The 26,355-nt window shown below is 39.2% G+C and overlaps 1 protein-coding gene across 2 annotated transcripts in view; it reads left to right on the forward strand.

The window, feature by feature from the left end:
* The window catches only part of NFKB1 (nuclear factor kappa B subunit 1), a 124,206-nt gene that overhangs the window by 69,556 nt on the left and 28,295 nt on the right, over positions 1-26,355 (forward strand). For both annotated transcript variants that reach the window (XM_057546739.1, XM_057546740.1), the window contains exons 7-11: positions 8,832-8,995; positions 10,811-10,969; positions 12,324-12,428; positions 20,482-20,573; positions 22,937-23,075. In XM_057546739.1, coding sequence (XP_057402722.1) covers positions 8,832-8,995; positions 10,811-10,969; positions 12,324-12,428; positions 20,482-20,573; positions 22,937-23,075 — 659 coding nt within the window. The remainder of the gene's footprint in view (positions 1-8,831; positions 8,996-10,810; positions 10,970-12,323; positions 12,429-20,481; positions 20,574-22,936; positions 23,076-26,355) is intronic.

Genomic DNA, 26,355 nt, shown 5'->3' on the forward strand with positions numbered 1-26,355 from the left:
TTCAGGCTTTGAATTCCGATCAGGTTTCAAGTTGGTTGTTATTGGGGAGGTTGAACTTTCACGTTCCTTGGTATTTCTTTGTTTGACTGTTAAAATTTTCAAGTGTGAAAAACCTAGAGAGCTTTCTTTTAAGTCACTAAAATCTGATTCTTTTGATGTCAGAGAAAAAAAAAAAACTCTAGATTGGAGGAAGAAGCCTAAATTCAACTATGCTTTAAATGAACTTGTTTCAACATCCTCTTGAAAGGCTGACCTCTTTCCTCTTGTGTGTCACAGTTGGTTCATCGTTTGTTTTGGAATATCCTTACAGTTCCTGACTGACCTATGAGAGCTTTGAAATGCAGGGTAATTGTCAAAGAGTTTCGGCCTAATTGATCACTTAGTGTCTCTGCAGATTTACTCGAGTAGGCTACTGTCAGTACGAAGTGTATATTCTGTTTGGTCCTGTTTAATGTGTGTGATAATCATATCCTTCAGAGGAAATTATATGTGAAGTTCCCTACTAACAATATTTGTTATTATAAACATTCCAGTATGTTATCTGTAATTTGGTGTTTCTGTGGTTTGCCTTAGTAGTCTTTGAGGATTTGGGGAGGAACTAATGGTTATTTAATTTGGGACCTACAGCAGGAGTAAAAGTAAATTCCCTGTCTCCAAGGAAAGTGAGGAAATCTGTTACTCTCTTTTAGTGCTGGCGTGAGGGGTTCGGTAGTTGGAAGAATTCATTCATTCAACAGTTTGAGCATCTAAACTTGTAAATGTGATCATCAAGACGTCTGGTCACAGCTCTGTGGGATTTTCTAATACTATGCAGTTTCACCAAGAAATGTAATGAAGAGGATGCCACCTAAGAGTTACAGTAGACTCAGTAGCCTCTCCCATTCAGAGTGCTCTATGAAACCTTGGTACTCCTTTTATAATTTGATTTTTAACTGAGAAACTTTTGCCTACAGTGTTTCCCAAAATGCAGTATTTCCTTCATGATTTCATTTGTCTCTCTTATTTTTTTTTAAGTTTCTAATACCAGAACCTGTTGCATTTTAGTAGAAAGAGTCTCATGCTGGTGGTCTGGAAACCAGAATTCTATTTCCAGTTCTGTCACTCACAACAGTAGGACTGGGGGCAATTTGCATGACTTCTTGGGGACTTTAATTTCTTCCCTTATAAAATCTGAATGTTAGGCTACAGAATCGACCTCCAGGCCCTTTACATCCAAATCCTACACTGAACTAACATTAGCTAATATTATGAAATAACATGAGCCAACTTGCCTCATGTGTATTTACAGGATGTCAATGATTATTCTTATTTAGTTCTAACTTGTAGGTAAGAATAGCATATAGAGAAATTTAGGAAGATAGCCAGAGTTATTCCTTAGACTTGTCAATACTAGAAACTGAACCATGATAAGCAGTTTTCAATACAGTTTAGGTTAAGAGTATAGATTCATAATCAGGGCATCAATCCAACACATCAAAAAAGATATATGGAGGGACTTCCCTGGTGGTCCAGTGGTTAAGACGCTGCACTCCCAATGCAGGGGCCAAGCGTTCGATCCCTGGTTGGGGAACTAAGATGGTGCATGCCAGACTTGGCGTGGCCAAAAAAAAAAAAAAAAAAAAAAAAGGTATATGGAAAATGACACTGAGAAGATAAATAACTTCTAAATTATCAAAACCAAAAGAATGACCTTTCTTTGGAGTGTTTCTCTTCACTTTACTCTCAGCATGAGTTCTCAGTAAAATTTAATTTCTATTTTCAAAGGTATTTTGTTATCTATATTAAACTATTCATGTTTTAGATAACTAAGTCATGATTGTAAGTTTGATTGGTTTAATTTGGGGGGGTTGTCCTTTTAGCTTCTTTTAGTTAGCTTTAGTTTTGACTTTTTATTTCCTACTCACTTATTTAGTTAGTCCTTAGTGCCTGTCCTCATAAAAATAATCTTTGTTTGGTGTTTTATTTTCTTTCTTTTTTTTTTTTTTTAATTTATTTATTTATGGCTGTGTTGGGTCTTCATTTCTGTGCGAGGGCTTTCCCTAGTTGTGGCAAGTGGGGGCCACTCCTCATCACGGTGCGCGGGCCTCTCACCATCGCGGCCTCTCTTGTTGCGGAGCACAGGCTCCAGACGCGCAGGCTCAGTAATTGTGGCTCACGGGCCCAGTTGCTCCACGGCATGTGGGATCCTCCCAGACCAGGGCTCGAACCCGTGTCCCCTGCATTGGCAGGCAGACTCTCAACCACTGCGCCACCAGGGAAGCCCTGGTGTTTTATTTTCTATCCTGAATATCAGCAGTTTGTTTCAACAGCGTTTTAGTTCTCTGAAATTTGCATTCAATGGAAACTGTTACTTGACTTTGCTTTAAGCCACCTTCCTCACCAATAATCACCACACCCTCTGCTTGCTTCCTGGCAGCCCTGATTTAGAGAGATGTGAAGTTTTTCTTTTTTTTAAACTAATATTTCCAGCATATACCAATGGTAAGCACTCAAAGTAGATATATAAATATAAAAATGCAAAACAGAAACAAGTCTTCCCTCAATGAACTAATGCAGACTATTAAACTGCTATTTTTGTAAATCCATAAACAGCTACTGGCAGTTTCATATGGTTCAACCTTAATGCCCAGAAAAGGAGCTGTTTGGAGAAAATGGACAAGGTCTGGACTGAGATTGGAAGTATCCAACTTGCAAACCTAGGGTGTGTATTGTGAGTCAAGGGCTGCTTTTAAATCTCAGGCCAGCCGTGAAGTCAATATTTGAGTCTGGAGAGGAAGAAAGGCCAGATGGAGGAGGCACTTTAGAATCCCAACCCAAGGACCTGGGGATTTGAACCTAGCCAAAGGGCAGAGGCAGTTCCCAGACGATCATAATGATGGCAGCATCTGGCACAGTGTATAGGATTTCAAACCTGGCTGCTAATTAAAGTCACCTTTGGTCACTTTGTAAAAATACTGATGCCAGGCCCTACTTCCAGAGATTCTGATCTCATTGGCCTGTCTCATCGTGTAGAGCAGTGGTTCACAAACTTTAGGGGCCATCAGAATCACCTGGAGGGCTTGTTGAAACACGGATGGCTGAGCCCCACCTTCAGAGTTTCTGATTCAGTAGGTCTGGGATAAGGCCCAAGAATTTGCATTTTAATAAATTCTTGGGTGATGCTGATGCTGCTGGTCTGGAGAGTGTACTTTGAAAACCACTGACGTGTAAGAATACGGCATTTAGAGTAAGAAACAGGATTGTAGTACCAGTCCCGCTACTAACCCGTTATTAACTGTGATAACCTTTCTTTCTAAAAATTTTTGAAATTAATTTAAATACTGTAACATTCACCCTTTAAAGTATACAGTTCTATGAGTTTTGATAAATACTCATATAATCACCACAATTAAGGTGTAGAATAGTTTCATTCCCTCCCCCCACCCCCATCCTGAAAATCCCTGTGTGACCCTTTGGAGTCAGGTTCCCCCCCAACTCTAGGCCGTGGCAACCTCTGATCTGTTCTACCCCCATAGTTTTGCCTTTTCCAGAATGATATGCAAATGCAATCGTACAATATGTAGCCTTTTTGGGTCTGGCTTGTTTCACTTAGCATAATGTATTTCAGATTCCTCCAGATTGCTGAGTCTGTCAGTAGTTTATTCCTTTTAGTTAATAAGTAGTGTTGCACTGTTGCATTGTGTTGATATATCACAGTTTATCCACCTGTTGAAGGACATTTGGTTTGTTTCCAGTTTTTCAGAACAAAGCCACCTTTTGTGTGAATGTAAGTTTTCATTTTTCTTGGCTTGGGTAAATACTGAGGAGTGGAATTGTAGGGATGTGTGCTAAGAGTACGTTTATCTTGATAAGAAACTGCCAAATAGTTGGACTTCCCTGGTGGTCCAGTGGTTAAGACTCCGGGCTTGCACTGCAGGGGGCCACGGGTTCGATCCTTGGTCAGGGAAGTTCCACATGCCGCGTGGTGTGGCAAAAAAAAAAAAAAGAAACTGCCAAGTTGTTTTCCAAAGTGGCTGCACCATTTTGCATTCTCATATGTTAACATTTATAATCCTTGTTTTTTTCTGTTTTTTATGCTAATAATGTCTGCTCTCATTTTTCTTTTGCATTTTATTATAGAAATTTCCAAACATATACAAAAGTAGAAAGAATAGCATAATGAGCCTTCATTGTACCCATCACCCGCCTTCAACAATTAATTATTACGTGGCCAGTCTTGATTTAAATATACTCCTACCTAGGTAACTTTGTTATTGATATCTGATTTAGTTCCATTGTGGTAAGATAATATTTGGTATCATTTGATTCCTTTTAAATGTATTGAGGCTTGTTTTATGGAGGGAATATGGTCTGTCTTGGTAAATGTTCCTGGTGCACTTAAAAAAGAATGTTTAGTCTGATCAGGTTGAACGCATGTTCTGTAAATGTCAGTTGGGTCAGGTTGTTTGTTCAAAGCTTTTGTCTCCTTACTAATTTTCTCTCTACTTGTTCTATTAATTATTGAGAGAAGAGTATTGAAATCTGACAATATTCATAAATACATCTATTTCTCTTTTCAGTTCTATAAGATTTTGCTTCTTGTATTGTGAAGCTTTTTTATTAGATGCATAAAAATTTAGGATTCTTATGTCCTCTTAATTAATTGATCTCTTTATCATTATGAAATGACCTTCTTTTTTATTCCTGGTAATATTCTTTGCTCTGGAGTTTACCTTGACTGAAACTAATATAGTTACTTCATCTTTCTTTTAAATAATGTTAGCTTGGAACATTTTTTTCCCCATCCTCTTAGTTTTAACCTTTTTGTCTGTTTACATTCAAAGTAAATATGCACTGCATATAGTTGGGTCTTACTTTGTATTCCGTCTCACATACTCTGTCTTTTAGTGGGGTGTTTTGGTGATTTTTATTTAATATGATTACTGTTATGGCTGTGTTTAAATCTGCCATCTTGCTGTTTGTTTTCTGCTTGTCCTATCTATTCTTCGTTCCCCCTTTTCCTCTTTTTCTGCCTTCTTTTAGATTAATTGATTATTTGTTATTTCATTTATCTCCTTTTAGATTTATACCTCTTTGTATTTTTTAGCCATTGTTTTAGGTTTATACTATACATCTTTAACTTATCATAGTCTACCTTCAAGTAGCATTATACCTCTTTATAGCATGTTAACAGTATATTTTCATTTCCCCTCTCTTGACCTTTATGCTATTATGTCATATATTTTACATCTGCATATATTGTAAATCCCACCATATATTGTTTTTTATTTTTGCTTTAAATCGTCAATTATCTTTTAAAGAAACTTTTAAATAAGGGAAAAAAAGTATTTTATACTTACCCATGTGTTGACTTCCTTTAATTTTTCTTATACCACTGGTGTGCTGCTGATAAATTCTTTCAGTTGTTGTACATCTTAAAGTCTTTATTTTGTTTTTGTTTTTCAAAGACATTTTTGAGGAGTATAGAAATACAGGTTGAAAGGGTTTTTCTTTCATGTCCTTAAAATATGCTGCTTCACTGTCTTCTGGCTTGCCTTGTTTCCAAAAAGAAGTCTCCTGTCATTCTTATCTTTATTCCTCTGTACATAGTGTGTCAGTTTTTTTCTGTATCAGCTTTTCAGATTTTCTCTTCATCACTAGTTTTCAGCAGTTTGATTATGATAAGCTTTAGTGTTGTATTCTTCATGTTTCTTGTGCTTTGTGGTTCATTAAGATTCTTGGATCTCTGGGTTTATAGTTTTTATTAAATTTTAAAACTTTTCGGCCATTATTTTTTAAATATTTTTTCCATCCACTCCTCTCTTTTCTCTTCTGAAACATCAGCCTCATGTCTATTTGGCCATTTGTTCACTAATCTTTTTATCTATACTGTCTAATAATATCTCATTGTAGTTTTGATTTGCATTTCTCTAATGATTAATGATGTTGAGCATTCTTTCATGTGTCTAGACTTACTTTTAAGCCTTTTTAGGGAGACCAGAGCAGCCTTTAGTCTAGGGTTAACTTGATGCCATTACAAAGGCAATACCTTTCTGACTGTACACCCTAATAGTTCGTGTATCACAAGATTTCTTGAACTATTCTAGCCGTGTGTGTGCTCCAGGGACTGTTTTGCCTGTGCTTCTGATTGTTCTTTTCCCAGCCTTGGGTCATTTCCTCACACACATGCTCTGAGTGTCTCTCGGTATGTGGTTCTTTCTTCTCTGGTATCGGCCTGTGAATTCTACCCTTGTTGACCTCCTTTGTCTCCTAAACTCAGGGAGATCAGCAGGCCCTGTTTGGGCTCCCCCTTCCTTACTGCAGCCTGGAAGCTCTCTCTAGATATTAAGGCAGCATAATTTTAGGATTCACCTTATTTGTTTTCCTTTCCTTAAGGCTCACTGTCCTATGCCACCTATTGTCCAGTGTCTGAAAACTATTTTTTCATATGTTTTTTGTTGTTTAAAATGCGAGGTTCAATCGGTCTGTGTTGCTCTATCATTACCTAAGGTGGAAGACTGACTTCTGTATTGTTTCATTTATTTCCAGAGTAAATCCATTATTCACATAATGAAAAATACAGATGATGACTTTTCACAGAGATTAAATTAGATAATATACATGAAAAGCACTTTCTAGGTGGTAAAGTGCTGCACACGTGTTTATCATTGCTGTCACCTAGAAGATCAGCCTCGTTTTCCTGTAGTTATGGGTGTCTGTATAGGAGTAAAGCCTAAAAGGCCAAAATATGGAGGTGTTGTTTCGGAAACCCCCCGTGTGCCTCCATGCCTATCAATGTGTCATATTGCGCGCTTGTCTGTGCTGGATTAATTCACGCACTTATTTAGCCAGGAGACATTTATGAAGCACCCAGGTCTCTAGTCACTGGATGTGTCTGCTCTCCAGGGGCTTATATTCTGTATTTTCTTTTCGGTGTCTGTCTCAGCTGTCCTGCTTTTTTTCATCACTGTCTGTACACCTGTATCATTTCATCTCTGGGCCCCTGTATGAGTGCTCATCTCATTCTGCCTTCACCGCCTATGTTTTTTTTCCTAGTTTATCTAGTCTTCCAACATTATCTTATTCTTTTTTTTTTTTTTTTTTTTTTAAAGGTCTTTTATAGCTACTTTATTTATTTATTTCTTTATTTTTGGCTGTGTTGGGTCTTCAGTTCGTGCGAGGGCTTTCTCTAGTTACGGCAAGCGGGGGCCACTCTTCATCGCGGTGCAGGGACCGCTCTTCATCGCGGTGCGCGGGCCTCTCACTATCGCGGCCCCTCCCGTTGCGGGGCCCAGGCTCCAGACGCGCAGGCTCAGTAGTTGTGGCTCACGGGCCCAGCTGCTCCGTGGCATGTGGGATCTTCCCAGACCAGGGCTCGAACCCGTGTCCCCCGCATTAGCAGGCAGATTCTCAACCACTGCGCCACCAGGGAAGCCCTATCTTATTCTTTATTTCATTTGATCCAGTTATAATATTTTTATCTTTCCTCTAATATTCCTGGTAATATTTTTTTTTCTTTCTGAGTAAAAGCCAGAGGAAAAGAAGAGTCCTTACAAAAGCTTACAAGGCTTTAAAAGAACTGTGCCCCACTTACCTCTTTGAACTCCTTACTCACTACTGACCCCTTGTTCATCTCACTCCAGCCACACTGGCCTGTTTGCCATTGTTGTCTTGTGGACACCAGGCATGATCCTACCTCAGGGTCTTTGTACTTGCTGTTCCTTCCACCTCAAATGTTCTTTTTCCATATATCCATGTCTCAACCCCTACTTCCTTCAAGTCTTTGTTCAGTTGACATCTTTTCAGTGAGGCCCTGTCTGGCCTCTTCCTATTTTTAAGTGTCGTGCCTTCTACTACTGCCTTTTCTCTTCCCCATTCCTACTTTATTTTTCTTGGTAACACTTTTTACCTTTTAAATTATAAAATTTACTTGTTTGTTTCCTCTCTGTTGTTGCACTAGCATATAAACTCCATGAATGTAGGGATTCCTTTACTGTTGACAGAAGCACCCAGGACGCTGCCTGGTACTAAGGAGCAAAATAAATATTTGTTGAACGAATGAGTCTCCTTGGTAAAGTGCTTTTTTGTTTCTTTGTTGTATTACATTTATTGAATACACGTCTTTGTTTCATGTACTTGATTTTAAAAAATGAATGGCTGGAGCATTTTATATATTTAAAAATTGCTTTAATTAGCATATTAACATATTTTGTTTTATGGATATGTAGGCTTCACAGTATAAAAGGTTCTCCATCCCTGATTGAAGGTATACCTCAAGACTGAGTACATGTAGAGTTGGACATTCGAGTGGTCATAAATAATTCCAACCTTAGAGATAGCCCAGGAGGAGATGGGATTCCTGGTAGACTTTAAATCCCGTCTAGAAACCCAGGGATGAGCCAAAAGAAAAAAAAATCTCCTAAATATAGTATTTTGCGTATTCTTTTTTAAAAAGTTAGAAAAGTTAGTATATTTGGAATTAAAATTTCTTTTTATACAACTCTCCTAGAAAAATACTTTAAAATGAGTCTAGGTAAGACTTTCTTATTAAGATATGTATACCCCACTCCCTATTCATAATTTGCAAGTCTAATAAGCTTTGAAAACGAAAAGATTTTTCTGAGTTTACCACAGACTGATTTGGTGGCAAAACCCAGCCTGACATGATGTGCAGCTGGTTACGGTCTTTATTATTCCATTTGGTGAGTCTGCTTTGTATGTTTCACTGCAGAAATAGTCATGTGTTTGAGGGCCTGTGCATTTTTTCTCAATCCACTTAGCTAAGGTTAAAGCAGACTCTCTAGTCACTGACTGCCTAATTCTGGTTGTTGCTGTTACTGTTTGTTCTCCAGCTTTGCAAACCTGGGTATACTTCATGTGACAAAGAAAAAAGTATTTGAAACACTGGAAGCACGAATGACAGATGCATGTATAAGGGGCTATAATCCCGGACTTCTGGTGCATCCTGATCTTGCCTATTTACAAGCAGAAGGGGGAGGAGACCGGCAGCTCACAGGTGAGTATCGCTCTCCCAGCCTTGCTCCTTTGAGAGCTCTGGCTCTCCTTGTCCTGTGTGTAGACCATGTGCTCATCTTATGCCCCAGGTTTCTCCTTCTCCTGGTCTGTACCCCAAGCTGCTCTCACCCTTTCCCTGCTCAGAAACCTTTGATGGCATCCTGCTACTTCTAGAATAAAATCTGTACCTCCATAGCCTGGCATACAAAGCCGGGCCTCAGCCCCCTTTCCAGCTGTATCTGAGGTCCCACCTGTACCCACCTCTCCCCATCACTGCCCCCTGAACACTGATGCATACTCATACCTTTGTATGTGTCTTCCTGTACCAAAAACACCCCCCCCCCTTCCCTTCTCAACCTGTCAGAACTAATTGAGAATTCAAGACATGGTTCAAAGAACACCTGCTCTGTTATACCTCCCCCAGCTCACCTTATTATAAGGAATCTTTCTTTCTTTGGGCTCTTCAGGCACATTGTAAGCTATCCTCTTTATCATAAAAATGCTATGATTTTATGTTTTCCTTCCTTCACTTATATTTTTTTCTTTCAACCCTAATCCTTGTTCCACCACATATGCCATTTCTGCTTTTATGTGTTGTCCTTTCGTCTGGCCATCCTGTCACCAGCTCATACTCAGGCAGTCCAAAGACAATCATTTTCCCATTAGACATGTTCTGTCTTCTGATATTCATCCTCAAAACCTTCACATCATCTTTGAGTCCTCCTTCTCGCCTCTGCTGCATCTCCAGTTCATGGTCCAGCGATTCTGTGCTCTCTGGGGTTCCCCTCCTCACTCCATTTTTTGATGCTCTGTCTCTGTCCCTCCCCACTTCTAATCTAGTTTACACCCTATGGCCAGATGGATCTTACTGAAGCCTACAGGTCACCACTACTCAGTGTCTCCCTGTTGCATCCAGAATCCAAATTCCATACCCTGGCATTTTAGGCCTCCCAAGAGCTGGCCCCAATCTGCATTTCCAACTTTGTTTCCCACTACACCCCTTTTTGTTAAACCGAACTACACCATAGAAGCACCACAATTTCTCACTTTCTCTCTTTGGCACAGTCTTTCCATTCCTGCTCTTTCCTCTTCCTGGGATGCCGTTTTTCATTCTCCTCCTAAGTTCAAGTTCTACCATCCTTTCGAGATTTAGAGCAATGCCTCTTCTGCTCCAAAGCCTCTGGATTCTCCCCTCCTTTGAAGTTTCATATCACTTCAACTGTAGCTCTTTTATAGTACTTACCACTTGAATTATCACCTCTTATGATATAAGTTACGTACGATTATGCCCATCAGTATGAAAGCTCCATCAGGAGGGAAGGAGCCAAGTGCAGTGGAGTCATTCGGCTCCTTCAAAGCACTTTTTGAGTTGTACTTGCGTAGTGCCAGGCGCTGTGCTGGGCACTGTGGGATGAATACAGTCCCTGCGCTCAGAGAGCTGTTGGAATACTTAATTTTCACGTTCCTCCACACAGCTGAGGCATAGTCAGGCTACTGCATTCCATTCCATCACATCCTTTGTGTCTTGGGACAGGGCAGGGGAAGATAGGAGAGAGGCAGTTTGGCACATGCAGGACAGTTTTTACCGTGATCCAGAGAAAATGCAGGCCTTTTTTTGATGCCTTTACGTTTGGATGACATACATAGATAATTCTTAAAATTGTATTAGCAATATGAAGAATTTCAAAAGAAAAAAAAAATAGACTTTTATTTTAAGTTGATGTTCTTTATTTGGGCTTTATAAAAGCATCCTATCTAAAACGTTCACGCTTTACTCTTTCCCTGGGCATGAATACCCTATGTTGTCTGGTCCTAGATCGGGAAAAGGAGATCATCCGCCAGGCAGCTCTTCAGCAGACAAAGGAGATGGACCTCAGCGTGGTGCGGCTTATGTTTACAGCTTTCCTTCCAGACAGCACCGGCAGCTTCACGAGGCGCCTGGAACCCGTGGTATCGGACGCCATCTACGATAGCAGTGAGTACCTGACTTCTGACAGGAGGCAGCTTGCTGTAAAGTCAAGAACAGACTTCCAGCCCGGCCCCGGCAGTTACTGACTAGCTCTAATTCCTGGGGCAAGTAACTTAATCACTTGGAGCCTCACATTTATCATCTTACAAAATGAGGACACTGAAATTTAGCTTAAAATTTGCTGTCGAGATTAAAAGTGAAATATTGTGAGGTGCTCAATAAATCTTCCTCAGATCATCGTTGTAGTCTTCTACGTGCAATGCCAGATCTCTTATTATTTATGAATTCCTTACTATGAGGATATATTGTTGGTGCTCTTAGATGAGAAAAGTATCTCAACTTGGGGCTCTCAAGAGAGGTTAATAAAAGACAACTCTTATTCTTATCCATTTTCATTCTTGCATGTTATACCTTTATCAAGTTAGGAACTTCAGGTTAACTAAGTGAGCAGTACAGATGTTTCGTAGCTTCAAAATTCTATTTCAGTCTATAGTTCCTGGAGTTTTTGAAAGAGTTTTACAGTGGTCTTCAGCATTTACCATGCTAATTTCTTATTTGGTATGCATGGGATTTATTAAACAGATATTTCCAAAAAGTCTACAAGGGCAGTATTTAGGCTCCTTGAAAGGTTATAGAGTTTGGTCTAAGTAGAAAACGCCATGCCCCAAGTACAACAACTAACTGATTTCTCTAATTTAAACATGTTTGAAGGGAAGTGAAAGCTTTATAAACTGATGTAGACTCGTATACCAAAGATCACTTTAAAATGCAGCTGTTGGAGCCAAAAAAAAAAAAGGAAGCCTTATACTATTACCACACAAAACTTTTACCCCTTAACCACACAGAATTCTAATTTCGTTTGGGGAAAAGAAATATAACATCTTCATTTTTCTTTTCTGTAGAATAAAAATTAATAAATAGTTTTAGAAAACTGTGCTTTTCCTAAATTTCTAGGACTCTTGTAAATGGTATATCAGTATCATGGACATAAGTTTGGGGTTAAAGTCTTGACCTTATTGAAATTCCACACATGCATTAGCTTGGAACTTCCTGAAACATCAGAAAATTTCTTTCTCTTTGTCTATTAATCTCTCTTACTGTGTTAGTGGGAGAAACAAATACTGCTCCTTTGTGTCTCATCTGTTTTGGTGATAATGAATGAGCCATGCCCAAGAAGTGCTCTGAGGGTTTCAGAAGGCAATTTTGTTTTATTTATATCCTTGTTAAAGCAGGATGAGTGAAAGCATCTATTTAAACTTTCTTTTGGTTAATGTATGCTTTGGTTAAGGTCCCTCATAGGAGGTTAGCCTGGGAAGCTGAGGATAAATCATGAAGTTTGTTGTTTTTCTCCTGTGGACAGAAGCCCCCAATGCCTCCAACTTGAAAATAGTAAGGATGGACAGGACAGCTGGATGCGTAACTGGAGGGGAAGAGATTTATCTTCTCTGTGACAAGGTTCAGAAAGGTAAATATATGCTCTGATCTCCAGATGTGAAGTATAATTCTGAGTGTGTTTGTGAGTCACTTTTTGTCAGTGGGCGCAGTAATATCCCTCCTTGCCACAGAACTCCTTTTAAAAATTTATACATTTCATCTCTTCCAAATTTAAGTTGTCCATATTATTTTGTTAACCCAACTAATTCATTTTAAAATTTTCAACGGAAGTAAAGATAAATAAGAAAACAGTGATCATTGGAATCAGTGATGTTTCAGGGTTTTTATACTTTAAATTTTGGTATCTGAACTTTAAATAAATGAGTAATAGCCCATGCTTCACACACACACACAGAATAAATGTTTTACATAGTGTAAAATTGTTTATTTTGTTTATCTTACCATGCTTCATTGCAACACTGAGAGAGCTTCTCTGGATGTCTTCACATGACACTATGATGTCATTTAAGAAAAAGAAAGAGAATAAGGACTATAGGGAAATTCTCAGAGCATATTTCTCTCATAATTTTCACTTTCAGAAAGGTTCTTGGCATTTATCTCTCATTAAATATAGCGCAAGATTGATAAGACAGCAAAAGCTGAAGGAGATTGTGTTATTTTCTCAAGCTTCACTCATTTTTTAAATAAAATGATAGAAGGTATAGTATAATAAAAATACACTCACTTCCACGACGGCAGCAGCAGGGCTTGTGGCAAGAATCACGGCTTGCACGCGGCCCCGGGCAGTCTCGTCTTTCTGCAGCTTGTAGACCCTCAGGCGTAGGAGCTGTTTCAAGCACACAGCCTTGAGAGAGTAAGGTGTTCTTGAGACCACCTGTACCAGATCCGTGACTGAACCCAGCGAAGACCTCTATATAAACGTTCAAGATTCTGGCAGCGCATGGGAAGACCTACTCTTTCAGCCACAGGCTGCTGGAGATAGCCTCGTAGACAGAGTGCTCCCAAGTCAGCCTGTTCTAGCTGATCAACTACTGTAGACCCTCGTAATCTGACTTCATAACGGAGACCGCCACATTCACTGCTGTGCGGCTGACAGGGTCTTGGTGCTCTGGCCGGGTGTCAGGCCTGAGCCTCTGAGGTGGGAGAGCTGAGTCCAGCACATTGGACCACCAGAGACCTCCCAGCCCCATGTAATATCAATCGGCAAGAGCTCTCCCAGAGACCTCCGTCTCACCCTAAGACCCAGCTCCACTCAACGACCAGCAAGCTCCAGTGCTGGATGCCCAGTGCCAATCAACTAGCAAGAAAGGAACACAACACCACCCTTTAGCAGAGAGGCTGCCTGAAATCATACTAAGTTCACAGATACCCCAAAACACACCACTAGACGTGGTCCTGCCCACCAGAAAGACAAGATCGAGCCCCATCCACCAGAACACAGGCACCAGTCCCCTCCACCAGGAAGCCTACGCAAGCCACTGAACCAACCTCACCCACTGGGGGCAGACAGCAAAAACAACGGGAACTACGAACCTGCAGCCTGCAAAAAGGAGACCCCAAACACAGTAAGTTAAACAAAATGAGAAGACAGAGAAATATGCAGCAGATCAAGGAGCAAGGTAAAAACCCACCAGACCAAACAAATGAAGAGGAAATAGGCAGTCTACCTGAAAAAGAATTCAGAGTAATGATAGTAAAAATGATCCAAAATCTTGGAAATAGAATAGAGAAAATAAAAGAAACGTTTAACAAGGACCTAGAAGAACTAAAGAGCAAACTAACAATGATGAACAACACAATAAATGAAATTTAAAATTCGCTAGAAGGAATCAGTAACAGAATAACTGAGGCAGAAGAACGGATGAGTGACCTGGAAGATAAAATAGTGGAAATAACTACTGCAGAGCAGAATAAAGAAAAAAGAATGAAAAGAATTGAGGACAGCCTCAGAGACCTCTGGGACAACATTAAACGCACCAACATTCGAATTAGAGGAGTTGCAGAAGAAGAAGAGAAAAAGAAAGGGACTGAGAAAATATTTGAAGAGATTATAGTTGAAAACTTCCCTAACATGGGAAAGAAAATAGCCACGCAAGTCCTGGAAGCACAGAGAGTCCCATACAGGATAAATCCAAGGAGAAACATGCCAAGACACATATTAAACAAACTGTCAAAAATTAAATACAAAGAAAAAATATTAAAAGCAGCAAGGGAAAAGCAACAAATAACATACAAGGGAATCCCCATAAGGTTAACAGCTGATCTTTCAGCAGAAACTCTGCAAGCCAGAAGGGGTGGCAGGACATACTTAAAGTGATGAAAGGGAAAAACTTACAACCAAGATTACTCTACCCAGCAAGGATCTCATTCAGATTCAGTGGAGACATTAAAACCTTTACAGACAAGCAAAAGCTAAGAGAATTCAGCACCACCAAACCAGCTTTACAACAAATGCTAAAGGAACTTCTCTAGGCAGGAAACACAAGAAAAGGAAAAGAGCTACAAAAACAATTTAGAAAATGGTAATAGGAACATACATATTGATAATTACTTCAGATGTGAATGGATTAAATGCTCCAACCAAAAGACACAGGCTCGCTAAATGGATACAAAAACAAGACCCATATATATGCTGTCTACAAGAGACCTCCTTCAGACCTAGGGACACATACAGACTGAAAGTGAGGGGATGGAAAAAGATATGCAAATGGAAATCAAAACAAAGCTGGAGTAGCAGTTCTCATATCAGACAAAATAGACTTTAAAATAAAGACTATTACAAGAGACAAAGAAGGGAACTACATAATGATCAAGGGATCAATCCAAAAAGAAGATGTAACAGTTGTAAATATTTATGCACCCAACATAGGAGCACCTCAATAACATAAGGCAAATGCTGACACCCATAAAAGGGGAAATCGGCAGTAACACAATAATGGTCCGGGACTTTAACACCCCACTTTCAGCAATGGACAGATCATCGAAAATGAAAATAAACAAACACAAGCTTTAAATGACACATTAAACAAGATGGACTTAATTGATATTTATAGGACATTCCATCCAAAAACAACAGAATACACTTTCTTCTCAAGTGCTCATGGAACAGTCTCCAAGATAGATCATATCTTGGGTCACAAATCAAGCCTTGGTAAATTTAAGAAAATTGAAATCGTATCAAGTATCTTTTCCAACCACAACACTATGAGACTAGATATCAATTACAGGGAGAAAATCTCTAAAACACATGGAGGCTAAACAATACTCTACTAAATAACCAAGAGATTACTGAAGAAACCAAAGAGGAAATCAGAAAATACCTAGAAACAAATGACAATGAAAACACGACGACCCAAAACCTATGGGATGCAGCAAAAGCAGTTCTAAGAGGGAAGTTTATAGCAATACAATCCTACCTCAAGAAACAAGAAATATCTCAAATAAACAACCTAACCTGACACGTAAAGTAATTAGAGAAAGAAGAACAGAAAAAACACAAAGTTAGCAGAGGAAAAGAAATCATAAAGATCAGATCAGAAATAAATGAAAAAGAAATGAAGGAAACAATAGCAAAGATCTATAAAACTAAAAGCTGGTTCTTTGGGACAATAAACAAAATTGATAAGCCATTAGCCAGACTCATCAAGAAAAAAAGGGAGAAGACTCAAATCAATAAAATTAGAAATGAAAAAGGAGAAGTAACAACGGACACTGCAGAAATACAAAGTATCATGAGAGATTACTACAAGCAACTATATGCCAATAAAATGGACAACCTGGAAGAAATGGACAGATTCTTAGAAAAGCACAACCTTCCGAGACTGAACCAGGAAGAAATAGAAAATATAAACAGACCGATCACAAGCACTGAAATTGAAACTGTGATTAAAAATCTTCCAACAAACAAAAGCCCAGGACCAGATGGCTTCACAGGCGAATTCTATCAAACATTTAGAGAAGAGCTAACACCTATCCTTCTCAAACTCTTCCAAAATATAGCAGAGGGAGGAATACTCCCCAACTCATTTTATGAGGCCACCATCACCCTGATACCAAAACTGGACAAAGATGTCGCAATAAAAGAAAACTACAGGCCAATATCACTGATGAACATAGACGCAAAAATCCTCCACAAAATACTAGCAAACAGAATCCAACAGCACATTAAAAGGATCATACCCCATGATCAAGGGGGGTTTATCCCAGGAATGCAAGGATTTTTCAATATACGTAAATCAATCAATGTGATACCCCATATTAACAAATTGAAGGATAAAAACTACATGATCATCTCAATAGATTCAGAAAAAGCTTTTGACAAAATTCAACACCTATTTATGATAAAAACTCTCCAGAAGTAGGCATAGAGGGAAGCTACCTCAACATAATGAAGCCCGTATATGACAAATCCACAGCCAACATCATTCTCTATGGTAAAAAACTGAAACCATTTCCACTAAGATCAGGAACAAGGCAAGGTTGCCCACTCTCGCCTCTGTTATTCAACACAATTTTGGGAGTTTTAGCCACAGCAGTCAGAGAAGAAAAAGAAATGAATTCAAATTGGAAAAGAAGAAGTAAAACCGTCACTGTTTGCAGATGACATGATACTATACATAGAGAATTCTATAGATGCTACCAGAAAACTACTAGAGCTAATGAATGAATTTGGTAAAGTAGCAGGATACAAAATTAATGCACAGAAATCTCTTGCATTCCTATACACTAATGATGAAAAATCTGAAAGAGAAATCAAGGAAACACTCCCATTTACCACTGCAACAAAAAGAATAAAATACCTAGTAATAAACCTACCTAAGAAGACAAAAGACCTGTATGCAGAAAACTATAAGACACTAATGAAAGAAATTAAAGATGACAAACAGATGGAGAGATATACCATGTTCTTGGATTGGAAGAATCAACATTGTGAAAATGACTCTACTACCCAAAGCAATCTACAGATTCAATGCAATCCCTATCAAACTACCACTGGCATTTTTCACAGAACTAGAACAAAAAAAATCACAATTTGTATGGAAAGACAGAAGACCCCAAATAGCCAAAGCAATCTTGAGGAAGAAAAATGGAGCTGGAGGAATCAGGCTCCCTGACTTCAGACTATACTACAAAGCTACAGTAATCAAGACAGTATGGTAGTGGCACAAAAATAGAAATATAGTTCAGTGGAACAGGATAGAAAGCCCAGAGATAAACCCACACACATATGGTCACCTTATCTTTGATAAAGGAGGCAAGAATATACAATGGAGAAAAGACAGCCTCTTCAAAATGTGGTGCTGGGAAAACTGGACAGCTACATGTAAAAGAATGAAATTAGAACACTCCCTAACACCGTATACAACAACAAACTCAAAATGGATTGAAGACCTAAATGTAAAGCCAGACATTATAAAGAGGGAAACATAGGCTGAACACTCTTTGACATAAATCACAACAAGATCCTTTTTGACCCACGTCCTAGAGAAATGGAAATGAAAACAAAAATAAACAAATGGGACATAATGAAACTTGCAAGCTTTTGCACAGCAAACGAAACCATAAACAAGACGAAAAGACAACCCTCAGAATGGGAGAAAATATTTGCAAATGGAGCAACTGGGAAAGGATTAATCTCCAAAATTTACAAGCAGCTCATGCAGCTCAATATCAAAAACATAAACAACCCAATCCAAAAATGGGCAGAAGACCTAAAAAGACATTTCTCCAAAGAAGATATACAGATTGCCAAGAAACACATGAAAGGATGCTCAACATCACTTATCATCAGAAAAATGCAAATAAAAACTACAATGAGGTATCACCTCACACCGGTCAGAATGGCCATCATCAAAAAATCTACAAACAATAAATGCTGGAGAGGGTGTGGAGAAAAGGGAACCCTCTTACACTGGTGGTGGGAATGTAAACTGATACAGCCACTATGGAGAACAGTGTGGAACTTCCTTAAAAACTAAAAATAGAACTACCATATGACCCAGAAATCCCACTACTGGGCATATACCCTGAGAAAACCATAATTCAAAAAGAGACATGTACCACAGTGTTCATTGTAGGACTATTTACAATAGGCAGGACATGGAAGCAACCTAAGTGTCCATCGACAGATGAATGGATAAAGGAGATGTGGCAGATATATACAATGCAATATTACTCAGCCATAAAAAGAAATGAAATTGAACTATTTGTAGTGAGGTGGTTGGACCTAGAGTCTGCCATACAGAGTGAAGTAAGTCAGAAAGAGAAAAACAAATACCATATGCTAACACATATATATGGAATCTAAAAAAAAAAAATGGTTCTCATGAACCTAGGGGCAGGACAGGAATAAAGACGCAGATGTAGACAATGGACTTGAGGCCACGGGGAGGGGGAAGGGTAAGCTGTGACAAAGTGAGAGAGTGTCATGGACATATATACACTACCAAATGTAAAATAGATAGCTAGTGGGAAGCAGCCGCATAGCACAGGGAGATCACCTTGGTGCTTTGTGTCCACCTAGAGGGGTGGGTTAGGGAGGGTGGGAGGGATATGAAAGAGGGAGGGGATATGGGGATATATGTATACGTATAGCTGATTCACTTTGTTATACAGCAGAAACTAACACACCATTGTAAAGCAATTATACTCCAATAAAGATGTTAAAAAATAATAATAATGCAAAAAATATAATATTTCGCTTTCACATTTTTCAATAAAAATAATTGTAGTTTCTTCACTAAAAAGAAAAAAGAAAAGAAAGAAAGATATACTCACTACAAGGATGAGCAGTTTCAAAGTAAGCAACTGCATAGCTGGAAATGTAGCCCCTATTAAAAAAACTATGGCTTAAAACAAAGAAAATTCTCCTTTGAGGCTAAATGCTCTGAGATAAAAAGTCAGAAAAAATGAGATCAGATTTTAAGGTAAAGGTATCAATATATATCTGTATCCCAAAAATGTTTACACTTTCTCTGCAGGTTTTGGTATCAGTATTCTTTCAACCCATTCTATCCAAGTAATATGCATTTCCAGATTTCTGGTTGTGCATACTATGAGTAAACACAATCTGAGTACCTTTATTTGTAAATGTGACTCTTAATCATTATCATTACATTGGAATGGCTTATTAAGAGAAGTCTTGAACCTAGCTTAAAGAATCTGAATAACTAGGTCCAGGGTAGTCCTACCTGAAGGCAGAGGTATTAACCAGGATATAATATGTCTTATCCAACCCTAATATTCCTAAAATTCTATGTAAATAGAAATATAAATTTAGTTTTTGCAAGTCAATAGTGTACACCTTCCTATGAAATAGGAAGTGAAGCCAGGGAGATGCCAACCTGAGTTATACTGTCATATTTCTGCAGGAGTAGAACCCATGACTGAAGTGTGAAATTTAGATGTTCTAATTTAACCCGAAGGGACTAGACCAACATGATATTTTTAGCAGTTTCTCAATATGGACTAATAAAATATTATAGGGAGGTAGCATAGTAGAATGTGTAAGAGCCTGGAATCTGAAACTTCACTGTGTTCAAATCCTGGCCTCTCCATTTACTAGCTGTTCAACCTTAGATAAGTTACTTAACCTCTCTGACCTCCAGTTTCTCTTCTGCAGAACGAGGATATTAATAGTAGACCTGCATCACAAAGTTGTTGTGAGGATTAAATCAGTTAATATATACATATAAAATCACTCAGAACAGTGTCTGCCATATAGTAAACTTTATATTAGTTTAATATTATTATGTAAATCTGTATCAAGTGAACCACCTTTTGGGATTCTGATATTCCTCACTATCCTTCGTGTTTCTCAGGAGTGAATTGGTTTAGGGATGAAGAAGTGGGAAAGACCGATTAAGAGAAAACTCAGATTGAATAGGTAAATCTAGTATTCTGTCATTGTAAATGAATCTTGGGGCCCATTACTATGGTAACTAATAGAAAATTTTCACTAAAAATTTTAAATAATTCAAAAGTGTATTTTATATTAATTACTTTTGAAAAAGGTTAAGTACATAGTATTTATAGGTAGAATCTTGAACCAGCTTTATTTTTCATGTTTTTCAATATTATTATACTTAATGTGAAATTATACATCTGGATGTGACTGTTTGCAGATGACATCCAGATTCGATTTTATGAGGAGGAGGAAAATGGTGGAATCTGGGAAGGATTCGGAGATTTTTCCCCCACAGATGTTCATAGACAAGTAAGTGGATGATGATGACGGTGGCGATGAAGATGATTCTACATTTTTCTGCCTTGTTGAAATTCACTAGTTTCCATGTATAAAACAAGGAAAAACCATAAATATTTATTTAACTTTCATAAAAGAGCACTGTTTCTTGCAGGTGTTCCAGAAAAGTTACCTACCATAGAATTATGGGCAAGGCTGTATTAGACCTTGCAAGGCATTTCATTTGGGTGTCTGATCACCTAGCCACAAGGCAGTGGCCCTTAGGTCCTCTAGTAGAAATGTTTTAAGTGTTGTATTCATCTGTTCAGGCTTCCATAACAAAATATCATAGACTGGGTGGATGAAACAAAAGAAATTTGTTGCTCATGGTTCTGGAGACTAGAAGTCCCAGATCAAGGTCTGACAGTGTCAGTTCCTTGTGAGGGCTCTCTTCCTGGCTTGCAGACAGGCACCTTCTTGTTGTGTCCTAACAGGGCAGAGAGAGAGTAAGCTCTCTGCTGTCTCTTCTTTTAAAAACAGTAATCCTATCCAATCAGGGCCTTGCCCTTATGACCTCATTTAACCTTAATTCTTCCCATAAAAGCTCTATCTCCAAATACAGCCACACTGTTAGGGCTTCAACATATGAATTTTTGGGGAACACAATTAGTCCATAACAATGTTCTACCAGTGTAATATGCGGAGACCTGTTAAAAGGGTATTCTAATGAAAAGTGTTGAAAGGAGGAGTCTTCTAGTTGAGGCTGATGTCACTATGATAAATCAAGAGCTCCTGGTGACAACTGAGTATATGACCAAGAGATGAAAATGCTGAATCCTCATCTTAATGATTACACTGAGCGATTGAGGAATACAGTTTTCACAAAATATTGGAAACAATCCAAAGGTCTATCAGTAAGTGGCCAGTTAAATAAATTATGGTGTATCTATGTGATGGAATATTGTGCAGTTATTAAAAAGAATGAGTACTCTATGGACTAATATGGAAAAGTCTCAAAGATACAACATTAAAATTTTTTAAAAGATAGATATAAAGCAAAGTGTATATAAAAAAGATTCTATGTTTATGTTTACATACGCATAAAGAAACTCTGGAAGAATACAACAGAAACTAATAGCTCCTCTGTGTTTACTTCTGGGGGCGGGGGGCAGGCACGCAGTAGGAACTGTCTGGATAAGGAACAGGAATGTCAAGGAGAATTCTCAGTGTGCACCACTGTATACCTTTTTATATTTTACGAAGCTTGATCCATGGGAATATATTACATAGTCAAAAAATCCAGCTAAAACATCTTTGAGGTGGGGTGTTAAATGCTGACAGTGTGTGGCTGCTCAAAGCAGTGGGCCCCTCAGCACTGGTGATTCTGCCCCAAGCGTAGTTTAATGAAAAAAATAAGTTTTGTTACAAATGCATCACAGCTCTAAGCTGAGATCACATTTTCATAGCATAATGCTTTTATTATTGCTCGGTTCTTATTTTATCATTTCTATCATGATTCTCGTTTAAATTTTTTGTCTAGGAGTCCATTTTTAAGTTTCCAAACATTTAAAAGATGTTTTGTTGATGATTTCAACATTGTGGTCATAGAAGGTGGTCTTAGATATGAGTTCTTTGAAATTTTTTTGTCTTTCTCTGTGACTCTATGATCAGTTTTTTAAAAATGTTCCATGTGTACTTGAAAATAATTATATCCTTTTTTTGTTTGTTTGGTGGAAGGTTCTGTATATAACTGTTAGCTTAAACTTACTAATTTTGTGGATCCAGTAAAAAAAAAATCCAGCTAAAAAATGTGAAAATGCCTGACTCTTCTGGCACTGCCAGGTATCAGTGAGGAGGCTGCCTTATGGGTGTTACAGAATGCCCTGTGTATGCCTAGAGCCTTGGCCATCCTCACCTCACAATACACTGGCCCTGTCATGATGTCTCTCTTACAGGGTTTAGTTTTTTGTCTTCATTGGCTGGCCGGCAGGCTGGTAGTATTACCACCTTCCTCACTCTCTCTTTCCACGACTAGCCTGTCTGATATTGCTGTAAATAATCTTGGAGGCTTTTAAGGCTACTTTGGAAAAGGAGAAGATGTATGCAACGTATTTTATTCACGTGATTATTTATACTGAAAGACATTTGAAATTTTAGAAAAGTGAACTAATGAAGTTTTGCAGTACATTGGCATAATCTTATACTTCATTTTCACATTGGCAATTTAATAAAAGTGTATGGGTATAGAATTCTAAGGTTGTAAGTTTCTCTAAGGTGTTGTATATTTTTTAGTACCTTGTGTCTAAACATTGGGCATAAAGAATGTGTTTAATGAGTAGCGTTGCTGGAAAAGAAATGTAGTCCTACTCCAACATTTGGATCTTTGTATCCTGCAGTTTGCCATCGTCTTCAAAACTCCAAAGTATAAAGATATCAACATTACAAAACCAGCCTCTGTGTTCGTCCAGCTTCGGAGGAAATCTGATTTGGAAACCAGTGAACCAAAACCTTTTCTCTACTATCCTGAAATTAAAGGTAACTTGGTTGTTTAAACACTTGTGCTTGTTCCAACAAGAGGATGGTCTGATTAGAAAAGATCAGGTAGTCTCCTCCTTTGAACAGCTTCCTAGTAACTGGTTTCTGGGTCCATGGTGCTTCTTTTTAGAGAAGAAAGAAGTAATATATGATTTTGGGGTCATAGAATTAAGTCTGTAGCCTTTTAAAATAATGTTATTTCCATTGAGTTTTATATGAGATTTAGACATTTGAAAATTTCTCTTCGAATTTGAGACTCTATCATTGATTGACTACCTCAGGGTGCAGGTAGTTGAGATGAAAAGATAAGGCTTGTTGTGTAGGAGAATCAGCCACTCTGTCAACTGGCCTCAGGCAGTTGAACGGAAGACTCAGCCACCATGCAGTGCAGAGCTATAACAATGAATAAGGCAGCATTCTCTTCCTCACAAAGGACACACCGAGAAGGGGAGATCATAAGTCTCCTTAAATTGTTATAATGCGAATTATTACTTTGGTAAGTTCCAAAAGTGAGGCGTCCACAAAAACGTAGAAGAATGCAAGGAGAACGAACCCTAGATTCTGAAGAAGCCACCAAGAAGAAGGCTTCTTCAAGGTCCTGAAAATTGGGGATGTATTTCAGTAGTTGAGTGTGCAACAGAGAAGGAAAGCGTTTCCTAGACTTAGGAAACGTGAGGAGCTAAAACAGTTAGCGTTTACTCAGAGAAAAGTGAGCATTGTGGGCACTGAGGTGCACTCCCAAAGGCCACAGCAGGCGAGGAGGCCGGGGCCAGGCTCTGTGGTGCTGTGATTGGCACCTAGAGAATTTTGCATTGATTCTGGAAAGGGGAATGACCAGGCCAGTTTGGATTTGGAATGATGCCTCTGACCTCTCTCTGTAGACACTGAAGAGACTATCTGGGCAGCAGACAATGAGTCAGAAGAAGAATGCAAGAATCCAAGTGAGAAATGGTGAAGTTAGTGAGGGTCTTAGTGCAGTGGAGTGAAAGGAGAAGGTGGATTCAGGAGGCAGTGCAGGGATGGTGTCAAGAGGACCCAGGTGCTGGTTGGGGTAGCAGGTGAAAAGAGAGAATCAGGAGGCCTAGACGGCTCTAGGACTCCCAGCCTGGGCAGGCTGTGATGTGGTTGAACTGATGAAGAGTCAAGGGAACATGAAGAGTCAAGGGAACAGAAGTAGATGTGGGTGGGCGAAGACGGGGTTCAGTTTAAAACATGCTGCATTTTAGGTTCCTCTGGCAGGTTCCTAACAGGCCATTCCAAAGGCAGGACTGGAACTCAAGTGAGGGCGGGGTGGGAAGTTCACACGGAGAATCCTCTCGGAATGAGGGTGACAGGCCTCAGAGGTTATTTGTTAACCTGGAGTCCACTCACCCCTGGGGCTCCGTGGCTAGAAGTGTTCTTTGAAACAATCAGGTTTTTTTGTAATCCTGTTTTGCATTTTACATACTAAAAACTGTGATTCTAAGAAGAGATCCACAGACTTCACTAGACTGCAGAAGAGTCCGTGGCACAAACATAATTAGAAACCCCTGGACTAGAGGGAAGTGAGACTGGGGAGGGACAGGGCACCCAGGTCCTGGCCGAGGCTGGAACCCACAAAGGTGCCGCAGCAACGGTCCACACGGCTGCTAGTCCTGTGATAGCGACATGCGATGGGGGATCTTTGAGGAGGGCTTTCTTTTCCTAGAATTCACGTTGTGGCAGCAGCATTTAGAAAATGGTTCCGTGAGTTCTTGTTTCTTTTCTGAGCTTGTGGCCCCTCCACTGATGGGTCAGATGTACAGTGCATTCCGTTACTGGTGGTTTGGAAACACCGTCAGCAGAGGAGGCTTTCTTTTCTCTCCACATGGCATTTCGTGCGAAATCCCAGTATATAAACCTGAGAGGCTCGACGTGGAGGTGGCGAGCCCCGCCCTCTTGGCTCCTCCAGGAAGGAGCCTCACCTCTCCTCACTTCCCTCCCTGCCCAGGAACTGCCTGAGGGCTTCCGAATGGGCCCTCGGCGTGAAGTTTGAAAATCACTGCTTTGGATTAAGCACCCTTCTTTAAAAGTAGACCCAGAAGAGAAAGAGAGCAAAATTCTTTTGGACTTTCTGAGGGAAAAAAAAAAATAGATTTTTTTCTCCTAAAATGTGTGTTCAAAATAATGTCAATTTTTCTAACACAGAGAATCAGATAAAAAAAGGAAACCCAGATTACCTACACATGTGTAAGCCTAGAAATCCTCAAAGCTGAGCTTGGTTTGTAGGCTGCCGGTGTCCCTTTCCCAGTGGTATCTGTGCCTGAAAAGAGTCTGATACAGCAGGGACACGTTCAGACTATTACTTTCATTGCCACCCTCTTATGGTAGGAGCTATCCGGGGCTGGAGTTAGAGAATGGGGTCTCCTGAAAGTTCAAAATCTCACCTTTATGTGTCAGGCACTTACCTTCCAGGTTATCATTGACTAAAAGCTCCATCTATAAGAACAATGTAGAAAACCATCTGGAAAAGTAAGAGTTTGTACTTGAGCTCCACAGATAGAATGGCCAACATGTATTGTGGTTGAGTTGTTGTGAGATTAGAACAATTTTATTGAAGATAACAGATCACCTTAGTCTAGAGAACCTTCTGGATTATAAAATCCCAAGTTGAAATAATCACAAGGAAAAATGATCACACCAGGCATGTGTGACTGGCCAGAAAAGTAGCAGGCCATTTAGCATCAGAGTAACTATGTGAAGATGAATCTAAACTATACAACCCAAGGAATCATTGTGCTCATTTCTCAGAAGTCATTGAATATACCTTCCACTGCCCCCAGCCCCTGCAGTCACTCCCGAACTCACTGCCTCATTTTATATTCTTCACTTATTTTTATCAATATGTAAAATTATCTTACCTATTAATTTATGTGTCTATTGTCTTCTTCCTACCTGTGTTCTTTAGGTCACAGATTTGGTCTTTCATATTTATTGCTACATCTGGAACAATGTATGTCACACAGTAGATGCTTGTTAAATATCTGAGAGCTAAGTTATTGTTTGACCGACCAAGTTGCCATCCTCACCCGAAAGACTAGTAACTTGTTGGGTGCCACCAATTAAGACATTAGACAAAGAAATACATCATATTCCTCTTGTTGTACAGAATCATGCAGCCCTGAACGCTGCATCCTTTATGGTCATTGACATTGTGTCTCATGAAAACGTCATGGAGATGGTTGGGTCCAGGGAGACAATCAAAATAATCAGGAGAGGGATGGTTGGCAAGGGAAGAAGATAGTTGAGGAGCTGTTATACA

The sequence above is a fragment of the Balaenoptera acutorostrata genome, chromosome 5, assembly GCF_949987535.1.
Source record: "Balaenoptera acutorostrata chromosome 5, mBalAcu1.1, whole genome shotgun sequence".
Taxonomy (NCBI): domain Eukaryota; kingdom Metazoa; phylum Chordata; class Mammalia; order Artiodactyla; family Balaenopteridae; genus Balaenoptera; species Balaenoptera acutorostrata.